Source organism: Cicer arietinum, chromosome 3 (genome assembly GCF_000331145.2).
Source record: "Cicer arietinum cultivar CDC Frontier isolate Library 1 chromosome 3, Cicar.CDCFrontier_v2.0, whole genome shotgun sequence".
Classification (NCBI taxonomy): Eukaryota; Viridiplantae; Streptophyta; class Magnoliopsida; order Fabales; family Fabaceae; genus Cicer; species Cicer arietinum.
Window position 1 is genome coordinate 73892733 of NC_021162.2, and position 11867 is coordinate 73904599.

The following is an 11867-nucleotide window of genomic DNA, read 5'->3' on the forward strand; positions in this document are numbered from 1 at the left end:
GGAATTTTGTTTTTGTACTTAAATTTTAATACGCAGTAAGTTGGCTAATATACTAAAAATAAATTATTATATATGCTATCAATTTTTAAGTTATATGCTCACAACATCTCATGATTATAGTGCTCTTCACTTGAAGATAGTGCACTTTATTAAAGGTCAGTTCACTTCAGCGATTAATATTTGATCAGCAGCGGTCATTGAACTGTTTTAAGATATCAGTTTAGTTCATATTTTGTTATTATAAGAGTATAAAAATAAATTAGTTTTAAAATTATTTTCCTCTCTTGTAAATCAAACATATATTTAATTATAATTTCTTTTTCTTTTTTAAAGCCAAATATATATTAAATTAAAATATTTTATTCTTTCCTCTCCTCCTCTTTTTTCAACCAAATAAACTCTAAGGATCTTTTTGCAACTCTTCCAAACCAAAATCTTATGTCATATCACCAAAATATATCTCTACCTTACATTTTACTTAACAGACTAGTTATTTTATTAAAAAAAATCAATTTTTTACTTTTTTAAAATTGTATTTATTTTATTGTTACGAAGGACTCTTAAAAATAAAATATAGTAATGGAAATAAGATGAATGGTAAAATATATTTTTATTATTTTTAGAAATTTCACAAAAATTTTTACTTTTTTATAAAAAGGTAAAATTAACACAGATTAATATAAAATTAAAAAAATTCACAAAAATAAACGAATTATAAATTTTTCATTTTACCTTAAACAAACCAAAATATTTATATTTAACAAAACATAAAAGTATTTTTAAAAAAAATTCAAACTTAAAGAAAATAATTTTGACCAACTTAAAATATAACAAGTACCACTTATAGTACAATTATGTTTTTTTTTTAATTGAAATATATAATTTTGAAAATATAGTTCATCCAACCTTTACTATAATCAAAATTACATATTTTTACCTTGATTAAAAATGGTATATAAATACATTTATTTGTTTTTATTTATGTAAAAGAATACAATTAGTAATTTACTTTTCATTATTATGATATCTCCTACCCTATTGAAAAATTAATACAATAATATTTTCAATAAATATCACAAATAGTATATAGATAAGTGTATTTTTTATTTATTTTTGTACCAAAGAGGAAGATAAGTTGAATTTTATTTTATTTGAGACATATTTATTTATTTAGGTCTATATCGATATTAGTTGGCACATAGAAGCGCTTCCGTGGTTGAAGAGTCCTCAATGGTAGTGACGCAGTGACGTGGTTTTGGGTGATGGAAGTCACGTGAGAACCCTGGTGGCATCTTGAGAAGCTGTCATAGGCAGAAACACGCCAGCTAGGAAATACAAAGGGCGAAATACATGAATTAATGTAGAAAAAAAAAAACCGAGGTTTGAGTTGAGGAATTTATTTGTTTCAGTGCGTGTGTGGTCCGTTGTTTTCTCTTTTGTTCGTCTTAATAACCTTTTTTATCTCAATTGTAAAATTGGATTAGAGTGAGGAGGGGACACAACATTATAGCACAACACAATAGTAGGATTTTGATTTTCCATCTTCCAACCGATCCCTATTCCCATTCATTCATTCATTAGTCGGAATCAACAAGAGTCAACAATTTTCACCATCATTCTTTCTTTTTCATATCCTCAACCTTATTAGCACTTTCTCGTCTCTCTCTCAGGTACGTAATTCCCTATTCTTTTATTTTTCATTCAATTCTTGATCTCCATTCCCAAACCCTAATTCTTTTGATTCTTTTCTTTTCTTTTCATTAACTTAGCTGCTCGATTATTACTATCTGCAGATGGGATCTCTCTGATTACTTGGCTATCCACCTAATTTTGTTCAGGAATTCCAATTCCCGGCCGGAGGTTTCAACAAATTCTGTGGAGTAAAGTTAGAATCTTTGATAAATATATTTTCTTGATCGTCATTGCTGTAAATTTTGTAACCTTTTATTATCTCCTGATACTTGATACTGGGTTTGTGTTTGGTTGTGAAGTGATCTTTTTTTTGCGTTACCTTGATTTTCAATGGCTAATAATAACCCAACACAACCTAATGTTGGGTTCATCCCTTCAAACCCAGAACATAGACAGAGTCCAACTCCAAACCCTGACAAGACTCCAATTCCTCCACCTCCAAGTTTTGCAGCAGTGCCTAGATTTCCTCCACCAATATTACATTTGCAGAAAGATCAAGCTACGCCCCATTCCAATGGCAGTCCAGTTCCTCACTTGAGCACACCTCCTGGACCTCCTGTTTTTACTACGCCTGTCCGTCCGGCTGCTGTTCCTTTTCGAACTTCGCCTGCTTCGCCTCAGCCACTTGCTCTTTCTTCGGCCTCTTCTTTGCCAACTTCATCGCCGCCTCATTACACAAATAGATCATCTGACTTGCAGCCACAAGTTTCTGATAGCATAGAGGATCACATTTCACTTGGGGAGTCATCCTTTGTACTTTTTTCAGCTCACAAGGTGAATTCTGCTTTTATTTTAATTCATAATCATGACATGAAATCTTACATTGAATTACTATTTGATAAGTTATATATTTTTATGACAAAATTGCTCCTGCGGTTCTTTAACTTATTTCAATGTAACAAGTTAGTCTTTTTCTGTTTTACTGATTGAGTTTCCGTTTAACTTATTTTAACGTGACAGATTAATCCTAGGACTGCAGGAACATTTTTCCCTTTTTTTAGTCAATTACGTTTTTGTAATGTATAAACTTATTTTTTCGATTTGATAAGTAGGTTTTGAAGCAGAAGAAACAAGCTAATGTACCCAGTTTGGGTTTTGGGGCATTGGTCTCTCCTGGGAGGGAAGTCTCAACAGGCCCACAGGTAATACAGCGTGATCCCCATCGCTGCCAAAGCTGTGGGGCATATGCAAATATATATTGCAACATATTGCTTGGATCAGGCCAGTGGCAGTGTGTTATTTGTCGAAAACTAAATGGAAGTGACGGTGAGTATGTTGCACATAGCAAGGAAGATCTTCATAGGTTTCCTGAACTATCTTCACCAATGGTTGACTTTGTTCAAACTGGGAACAAGAGACCTGGATTTGTTCCAGTTTCAGATTCCAGAATGTCTGCCCCAGTAGTTCTTGTAATAGATGAATGTTTAGACGAACCTCACTTACAACACCTTCAGAGCTCTTTGCATGCATTTGTTGATTCTCTCCCTCCAACAACAAGATTAGGAATTATACTATATGGCCGTACTGTATCAGTGTACGATTTTTCAGAAGATTTAGTTGCATCTGCTGATGTGCTTCCCGGGGAGAAGTCACTGAGTCAAGAATCTCTGAAATTTTTGATTTATGGTACCGGTATTTATTTGTCTCCAATGCACGCTTCTTTGGCCGTAGCGCATTCCATATTTTCATCGTTGAGGCCATATAAGTTGAACATGCCAGAAGCTTCCAGAGATCGGTGCCTAGGAACTGCTGTTGAGATTGCTCTTGCTATAATTCAGGGTCCGTCAGCTGATCTGTCCCGAGGGGTAGTCAAAAGGCCAGGGGGCAATAGTAGAATTATTGTTTGTGCTGGTGGACCGAACACTTACGGGCCTGGATCCGTTCCTCATTCTTTTAATCACCCTAATTATCCTTATATGGAAAAGACAGCATTAAAATGGATGGAGAATTTAGGTCGCGAGGCTCATCGACACAATACTGTGATTGATATTTTATGTGCTGGAACCTGCCCTGTAAGAGTTCCTATTCTACATCCTCTTGCAAAAGCATCGGGTGGAGTTTTGGTTCTTCACGATGATTTCGGAGAAGCCTTTGGCGTTAATTTGCAAAGGGCATCTGCCAGATCAGCAGGCTCCCATGGATTGTTAGAATTGCGCACATCAGATGATATTCTCATTACTCAAGTTGTGGGTCCAGGGGAAGAGTCACATGTAGACACCCATGAATCATTTAAACATGACACCGCTCTTTATATTCAAATGCTGAGTGTTGAAGAGACACAGAGCTTCTCTCTCTCCATGGAAACCAAAGGAGATATCAAAAGTGATTTTGTCTTTTTCCAGTTTGCAATTCAGTATTCAAATGTGTATCAGGCTGATGTCTCGAGGGTCATTACTGTTAGATTGCCAACAGTAGATAGCGTTTCAGGATATCTCGAGAGTGTTCAGGATGAAGTGGCCGCTGTCCTCATTGCAAAGAGAACTTTATTACGAGCCAAAAGCCATTCCGTTGCTGTTGATATGCGATCAACAATAGATGAAAGAATCAAGGATATTGGACTAAAATTTGGCTCCCAATTACCCAAATCAAAACTTCATTGCTTCCCGAAGGAGCTTTCTCTCTTACCGGAGCTACTCTTCCATCTCAGGAGAGGGCCGCTATTGGGATGCATTATTGGCCATGAAGATGAGAGGTCTGTGCTGAGGAACCTGTTTCTAAATGCATCCTTTGATCTATCGCTCAGAATGGTGGCGCCACGTTGTCTAATGCACAGGGAGGGGGGAACTTTTGAGGAGCTACCGGCTTATGATCTTGCTATGCAGTCTGATACTGCTGTTGTACTTGACCATGGTACCGATGTCTTCATTTGGCTGGTATGCCTCCTCTTATCTGTTCTAGCATGACATTTTCTTAGTTTTCTCTTCTTCCCGAAATTGTTCACGTTTTTTTTATAAAAAAATTGGCTTCCTGTTGTGTAACCTCTAATAGGCAAAAGGTTAGTTTTCATGGTAATGGTAATGGACTTGAAATGTCATTGCATTATGAAATGTAGAAACCATAGTTGGTCTAGTCACAGTTGTTAATAATGTGCAGTAGTGAGTGGTGCTTTCTTCCTTGTTTCCACATTTTTATCTTCCTTTCTTCTTCTTCTTTTTTTGGAATGGGAGGAAGGCTACCCGGCGTTTTGTCACCAGGCCAGCGGCTGCTGTTCCACCAGCAACTGTGGCTGGTGGCAGATGGCCAACCAACGGTGTTGCAACTGACTACCTGTACTCATGAAAAGAAGCTTCATTCTTATTCTCTTGGCTTTTTTGGGCTTTTAACCCTTCTCAGCTGGGCCTAGTAATCTGCCTTTCAGCTGAGAGGAAGTAATGTTTGACCAATTATTATTCCAGTTAGGGGTCGAACTCAGGTACTCCAGATCGGTTTGACTTTAACTGAAGTCCGTTAACCACTTCAGTCCAATCACTTGGTTTCTTAGTCTCTTGACTGAGAAGGTGCCAGACTGCCAAACTTTTTAGTCTAATAATTAATAAACTCTTATTATGACTTTGAAATTTTTATGGTCGTGTTTTTCATGTTGTCTTTTTACATTTGAAGCATTTGGTTTTTGGAACGGGCCTTTGTAATTTTCTCATTTTATTTTAATATTACTGTTCTTTATTATTTAACTGTGGTTCTGGTGGAGTAGCTTTTTTTGCCCTAGGGGCATTGTTTCCTCATATTTAAGATTATAGTTATTTGATTTGTTTCCTGTGATAGTGGGGTTATTGAATGGGGTGGTTGTTGAAACACACTGTATATTTAAGGTCTGTCTACAGATCTTCAGTGAATCAGTTCAAATGTTTGAGGTAAATTACACATTTGGACTTCAATTTTATTGATGTTTAATTTTGATCTCCGCGGTTTCAGTTGTGACAAATGTCAAACTTATAGTGTGTTTGTTTTCTACTTTTCGTGGCAAACACCCTAGAATGTGCATTCGACTCAAGGCAACAAATAGTTGCTTTCAGGTTTCAATTGTGAGTGTGTGTTTTGATGTGAGAAGAAACATAGTATTTTTAGTTATCAAGTTTCCTATCAGTTTTTGTAATATGCCTCTGCTGACTCAGTTAGCATGTCAAAATATCTTCTGGCCATGTGACATCAAACCCTTTTTTACTGAAATGGAGATGGACAAGGCCAACTCAGAAATAGCGTCTATAGAGCAATTCCATTCAGTCTGAATTGCATGCAATCATTCATGCAGCCAACGTTGATGTAAAATTATAATAAAAAGTTAAAAACATTTATGTTGGCCATATTTGTAATTTCTTTCTCTGTTTAGAATCTTCATATTCTTGTTCTGTTTGTTATATCCTAATATCTTATTCTTATGGGTGAATCCTCTAGGGTGCTGAACTTGTAGCTGATGAAGGAAAAAGTGCTGCTGCTTTGGCTGCATGCAGGACATTGGCCGAAGAGCTGACCGAATTCCGTTTTCCAGCTCCTCGGATCCTTGCATTCAAGGTTATATTTCTTCTTTACTATTCGCTCCCCATATTTATCTTCTGCTTGTAAAGTCATCTATTTAACTCGAGAGTTTACATTTGAAACAGGAGGGTAGCTCTCAAGCTCGATACTTTGTCTCACGTCTCATACCAGCTCATAAGGATCCTCCTTATGAACAGGTGAACAACACTAGTACTTTATCATCCTTTTTATATGAGATTCCAAATGTGTTGTTCTAAGTTACTTGCCTATACTGAATGATGCAATTTTTCTTTTGCAGGAGGCAAGGTTCCCACAACTTAGGGCATTAACATCAGAACAGAGAACAAAGCTGAAAAGCAGCTTTGTTCACTTTGATGATCCGAGTTTCTGCGAATGGATGCGAAGTTTGAAGGTCGTGCCACCTCAACCGAGTTGATTACCTGGAAGTAGTCTGCTTTAGGTGTTTTGGTGGTTTGATTTATAAGCTCCTGAAAAGGTCCAAGTTTGTTTGCATCTTTTGTGGAATAGATACATACAGTGAAATCTTGCAGATGTCCCAAAACTCTTGATTCGGAGTCTCTCCCATTCATTTTGTTCACTTCTTAGAAACGACCACAAAGGTGCAAGTTGCACTTGAAAAATGTTTTTGTTTTGTTTTTGTTTTATTTGGGGATGTTCTTCGGCCGAAATTTTCACAATTTACATGACATCAGTTAATATGTTACCATAGAGCAATAAAGGATTTCTCTTTATTTATATTTATAGCAATTGTTTGTTGCCATTTTTTCCGTTGTAGCTCTGATTTATGGCTATTTGCAATATTGCATACCAATATCTATAAATATAAAGTTGTATACCACAGTAGTCACCTCTTAACTAGTAAGTACTCGATTCAATTGTTTTTTCAACTAGAAAATTTTCAATTTTAACTAAATCAGTGCACTGAGAATACAAAAATCAAAGTTGTGTTGTACATGAATGGAAGTAGAAATAATGATTTATATTATTATATATAAAAATGGAAGTTGTATGAACCTTTCTTTCATTATTGTTTTTTATTTTAAAGATAATGGAATTTGAAAGTGAACTTAATGTTTCAACATAATTCGTGACTATAATCACATAACCTTACACTAATCATTAAATAAACATTTTTTTTGATAATAATTTTAAGCAAACTATTAAACTATGACAGTGTATGATACAAGAGTTTGACAAAATCGGGATCATGATATAATTTTTTAGATTGTGATCGCGAGACTGTCGCATACCATAATTAGTAATTAATGAATTGATTTGATCTCAACTATTATTTTTCTTTTTAAAAAAAAATAAAAAATAAAAATAAATTTTAGTGTAAATTTTTTAAAACCAACATCTTATTTTTTTAATTGAATTTTAAAATTATGACATAGTAAAATAGACAAATATTGATTATTATTTGAAAATGAGAAATTTGGATTTGTAGCGTAAACACGAACGTATGAAATGTTACGGTAGGTATTAATGATGCTGATGACAAAAAAAATGGAATTTACTTTAAGAGAGGTAAGTGAAGAGTAAAGAAGGAGTATAGAGAAAAGAGAAAACCCTAGTAGAGATATACTTACAACAGACAAGAGTCTAACATAACGCCACAATCGCTCTCGCGCGCTTCATTCTCCCTCGCCTTCTTTCCAACAACAGGTAACAACACTAACTCTCCTTTTTCAATCCATTCAAACCCTAATCGCTAACATTTCTGCAGGTTCAGGTGCTCCTCCTCGTTGACAATGGCGGGGACCGAATCCAAAAAACAATCTGCTGAAAAAAAACCAAAATCTGGTGCCAAACCACAACAATCTGGTAACTTCACATTTCTTTTCCTTCACGTTTTTGCAATTTCACGTTTCGTTTTAATGGATAAGCTTTGTAGGTGGTAAGAAGAAGGAGGTCAAGAAAGAAACTGGATTAGGTCTCACTAATCGGAAGGCTGAAAACTTTGGAGAGTGGTATTCTGAGGTATATTTGTTTATTGTTATGATAAATTGAATTCAATAGTTTCATACTTTTCATTTTGACCTGATTTTTTTCGGTCAACGTTCTTTATCCTGATCTGATTTCGATTTCAGTTGTACTGTGCATGTTGTTTGACTTTGGATTTTGATTTTGATTGATCTTGCAGGTTGTTGTTAATGGGGAAATGATTGAGTACTATGATATTTCTGGTTGCTATATCCTCAGACCTTGGTCAATGTCAATTTGGGAGATTTTGCAAGTATGTAATAATCCTTGTGTTAGATTAATCGATCAATGCATTTATTTATAGTGTTGTTGAGGAATGACATTGCTTCCTTTCAGTGATGTCTTTAGAGAAGCTAAGCTTCCTCGGATATGGATCTTGAAATTATATTGTTTATTTATTTATTTTCTATGAAGCGTTATGTAGCTCAGTTTTTTTTTTGAATTTTAAAAACAAATGTGCAGGCGTTTTTTGACCCAGAAATAAAGAAAATGAAGATCAAGAACTGCTACTTCCCTGTGTTTGTTTCACCTGGTGTTCTGGAAAAGGAGAAGGACCATGTTGAGGGTTTTGCTCCAGAGGTGAGGGTCATTTAATTTATGGACTGTTCAATGAGTTTGGTTATGTGTTTTCTGAAATATGGAACGTTCTCTTGCATATCATGCAGATTGGTTTGCTCATTAAAATGATTTGTTCTATGTATACCAAGTCTCTTTATCAGGGACATGCTATGCCGGATGATCTGGTGTACTAACAACATTAAGTATTTAGCAACATTTGTGCCTCATTTAGCTGATGACTGTTTTATGTGTTATAAAAATGAATTTTTGACGACTTGCTTATAGTATTCACAACTCCATTGCTATCCTTAAAGACCTTATTAGTAATTTTCTGATTATATATCTTTCCCATTTCCCAGGTTGCTTGGGTGACAAAATCTGGGAACTCTGATTTAGAGATTCCTATCGCTATTCGTCCAACTAGTGAAACTGTCATGTATCCCTACTACTCTAAGTGGATTAGGGGACACCGTGACTTGCCCTTGAAACTTAATCAGTGGTGCAATGTTGTTAGATGGGAGTTCAGCAATCCCACACCGTTCATCAGGCACAATTTTTTTTCTTTCACCATGCTTTCCTTTCTTTATGCTACAACAATTTGTTGGTTGCTGCTATCAAAAATTTAAAATGCAAAAAGTTTACATTCACCATTGTATGTATATGTCTATATAATGCCTTAAATTCTGCACTTTCTTTATGAATCACGCGGCAGTGGTTCTTGTGAATCAGGCTTGCAAGAAACTATAATTGTTATATACCAAATATCTTATATCTTATTATTAATATGTTTCAGCATTCACTTCATATGGAACTTGTTTATAGACTGTTTCAATGTGCTTATACAAATTTTGATGGCAGGAGTCGTGAGTTTCTTTGGCAAGAAGGACACACTGCTTTTGCAACAAAGGAGGAAGCAGATACAGAGGTATTCCATCAAATAGCCACCTTAACAGTTTTGCTCTATCTTTGTCTTTTTCATTTGTATAACCTGCCTTAATTTTGTAATCTTTGGTCTGTAATGAAAATCTTTGAGATCCTTCTTGTATCTTGTGGCTTATAAACATTTTTGTTTATTTTATATTTTTAAGAAAGAATGTGTCACTACCTTCTCTTGTTTTGTAGTACTTTAATTTGCTGAGACTAACATGTTCATTTTCTCACTGAAGCTCACAGATTTCTCATCTTTGGAAAATGTATTTTTCAAAATATTCTAAACTATTATTTCAGGTTCTTGAAATATTGGAATTATATAGGCGTATATATGAAGAGTATTTGGCAGTTCCAGTCATAAAGGGTAAGAAAAGTGAGCTTGAGAAGTTTGCGGGTGGACTTTACACTACCAGTGTTGAGGTGCATGTCTGACATTCTTTTGCTGACATTGATATGTTGTCTGTATCATAAACATTTAGAAAGTTTGTAAAATTTTGATCTATTTTACTAGGCATTCATTCCAAACACTGGTCGTGGCATACAAGGTGCAACTTCTCATTGTTTGGGACAGAATTTTGCTAAAATGTTTGAGATAAACTATGAAAATGAGAAGGGAGAGAAAGCAATGGTCTGGCAGAACTCATGGGCCTATAGTACTCGAACTGTAAGCTTTAATTTCATAAATATACGTGCACTGGACAATATGTCTTCATATCATTAGCATTTACATTTCTCTCTGCTTTTTTAACAGATTGGTGTGATGGTGATGGTTCATGGTGATGACAAGGGATTGGTGCTGCCTCCTAAAGTAGCATCAGTTCAAGTTATTGTGATTCCTGTGCCTTACAAAGATGCTGATACTCAAGGAATCTTTGATGCCTGTTCTGCAACAGTGAGTATGTTGTGTGAAGCAGGAATCCGTGCTGAGTCAGATTCAAGAGATAACTATTCTCCTGGATGGAAGTATTCTCAGTGGGAAATGAAAGGTGTTCCTCTAAGGATTGAAATTGGGCCAAAGGATTTAGCAAATAAGCAGGTCATCACTGTTGTTCTTTTGTTGCACTGATTTACATAAATGTCATATTTCTTCCACCTTATTTTCGACAAAATGAAACCCCTAATAAATTTCTTCAATTTTGCACAGGTTCGTGCTGTTCGACGTGATACTGGAGCAAAGATAGACATTGCTAATGCTGGCTTGGTCGAGGAAATAAAAAAGCTGCTCGATAGTATTCAACAGAATCTGTTTGACGTTGCAACACAAAAACGAGATGAATGTATTCAGATCATACATACATGGGATGAGTTTGTACAAGCTTTGAATCAAAAAAAGATGATATTAGCCCCTTGGTGTGATGAGAAGGTATGGATTGTGTATTTTTTATACAATTCCAATAATCCAGGTTTAATGATAGCATGTTTGCCAAGTTTTGGTTTTTTAGGCATTTTGTTGTTTTGGAGTCTAAAGTCCAAACCTCTATTTATAATTGAGGTCAATTAATGATTTATTTAGCTAAAATACATTTTTATGTCATGAACTTACTCAAAAAACTACATCAAAACTGTTGTTACCACTTCGTAAGGAAACCTTTCTATTGCTTAATGTCCTGTCTGTTGGTTCCTGTATAAGTTTTTTCTTCATTACTACTTAGAAAAACCTATAGCATATGATTGGGCCAATCCTGATGAATTAGATTGTATAATTTCCTTCCATCCTGCACTTCATTAGCTAAGAAGATTGTCATAGATTCATAATAAAACTTAATTATCAATTATGTTCTCTTGATAAAAAGTTGTATTGAAATTTTAGACACCTGATTGTTCAATGTATTAGCCTAGTCTGTAATATTTTGAAACTTCTGCCTGCTGGCTAACAATGGTATGATATGGTTTGGCGTTTTCTTGGTAACTGTTTTTTGTCTACCATGCTTCAGGATGTTGAAGTAGATGTCAAAGCAAGGACAAAGGGTGAGATGGGAGCAGCAAAGACTCTTTGTAGTCCCTTTGATCAGCCAGAACTCCCAGAAGGTACAAGTATTACCCTTCTTGTTCAAATGTGGGTGTTAATGTGTTAATATATTATATTCAATATACCACTGACAGTTATATTCTGTTTGCTGCTGTTGTTGCTGTCTGAACCTGCTATGTTAAATTTAGTGCCCCCCTGAATGATAATTCATTGTATTGTGCATAGTTCATGTTGCTGAACC

At 35.2% G+C, this 11867-nt stretch overlaps 2 protein-coding genes across 2 annotated transcripts in view; both read left to right on the top strand.

Moving 5' to 3' along the window:
- Positions 1-1274: 1274 nt before the first annotated feature.
- On the top strand, positions 1275-6921 carry LOC101515528 (protein transport protein SEC23 A). Its single transcript, XM_004494415.4, has 6 exons — positions 1275-1670; positions 1794-2466; positions 2745-4565; positions 6085-6201; positions 6291-6362; positions 6464-6921. The coding sequence occupies exons 2-6, from the start codon at positions 2023-2025 to the stop codon at positions 6599-6601; spliced, it is 2592 nt and encodes an 863-aa protein (XP_004494472.1). The 5' UTR covers positions 1275-1670; positions 1794-2022; the 3' UTR covers positions 6602-6921.
- Positions 6922-7686: 765 nt separating this feature from the next.
- The window catches only part of LOC101488280 (proline--tRNA ligase, cytoplasmic), a 5304-nt gene continuing 1123 nt past the window's right edge, over positions 7687-11867 (top strand). Inside the window, exons 1-12 of the mRNA XM_004494416.4 lie at positions 7687-7851; positions 7913-8010; positions 8081-8166; positions 8330-8422; positions 8632-8748; positions 9087-9274; positions 9586-9652; positions 9955-10077; positions 10169-10321; positions 10409-10693; positions 10802-11020; positions 11592-11685. Coding sequence (XP_004494473.1) covers positions 7938-8010; positions 8081-8166; positions 8330-8422; positions 8632-8748; positions 9087-9274; positions 9586-9652; positions 9955-10077; positions 10169-10321; positions 10409-10693; positions 10802-11020; positions 11592-11685 — 1498 coding nt within the window. The 5' untranslated portion in view covers positions 7687-7851; positions 7913-7937. The remainder of the gene's footprint in view (positions 7852-7912; positions 8011-8080; positions 8167-8329; positions 8423-8631; positions 8749-9086; positions 9275-9585; positions 9653-9954; positions 10078-10168; positions 10322-10408; positions 10694-10801; positions 11021-11591; positions 11686-11867) is intronic.

Excerpts from the sequence above, each read along its gene's own strand:
- LOC101515528 (XM_004494415.4), top strand. The coding sequence starts at position 2,023 with ATGGCTAATAATAACCCAACACAACCTAATGTTGGGTTCATCCCTTCA. Across the intron at positions 2,467-2,744 it reads TACTTTTTTCAGCTCACAAG|GTTTTGAAGCAGAAGAAACA; the intron begins GTGAATTCTGCT and ends TTTGATAAGTAG. Across the intron at positions 6,363-6,463 it reads AGGATCCTCCTTATGAACAG|GAGGCAAGGTTCCCACAACT; the intron begins GTGAACAACACT and ends TTTCTTTTGCAG.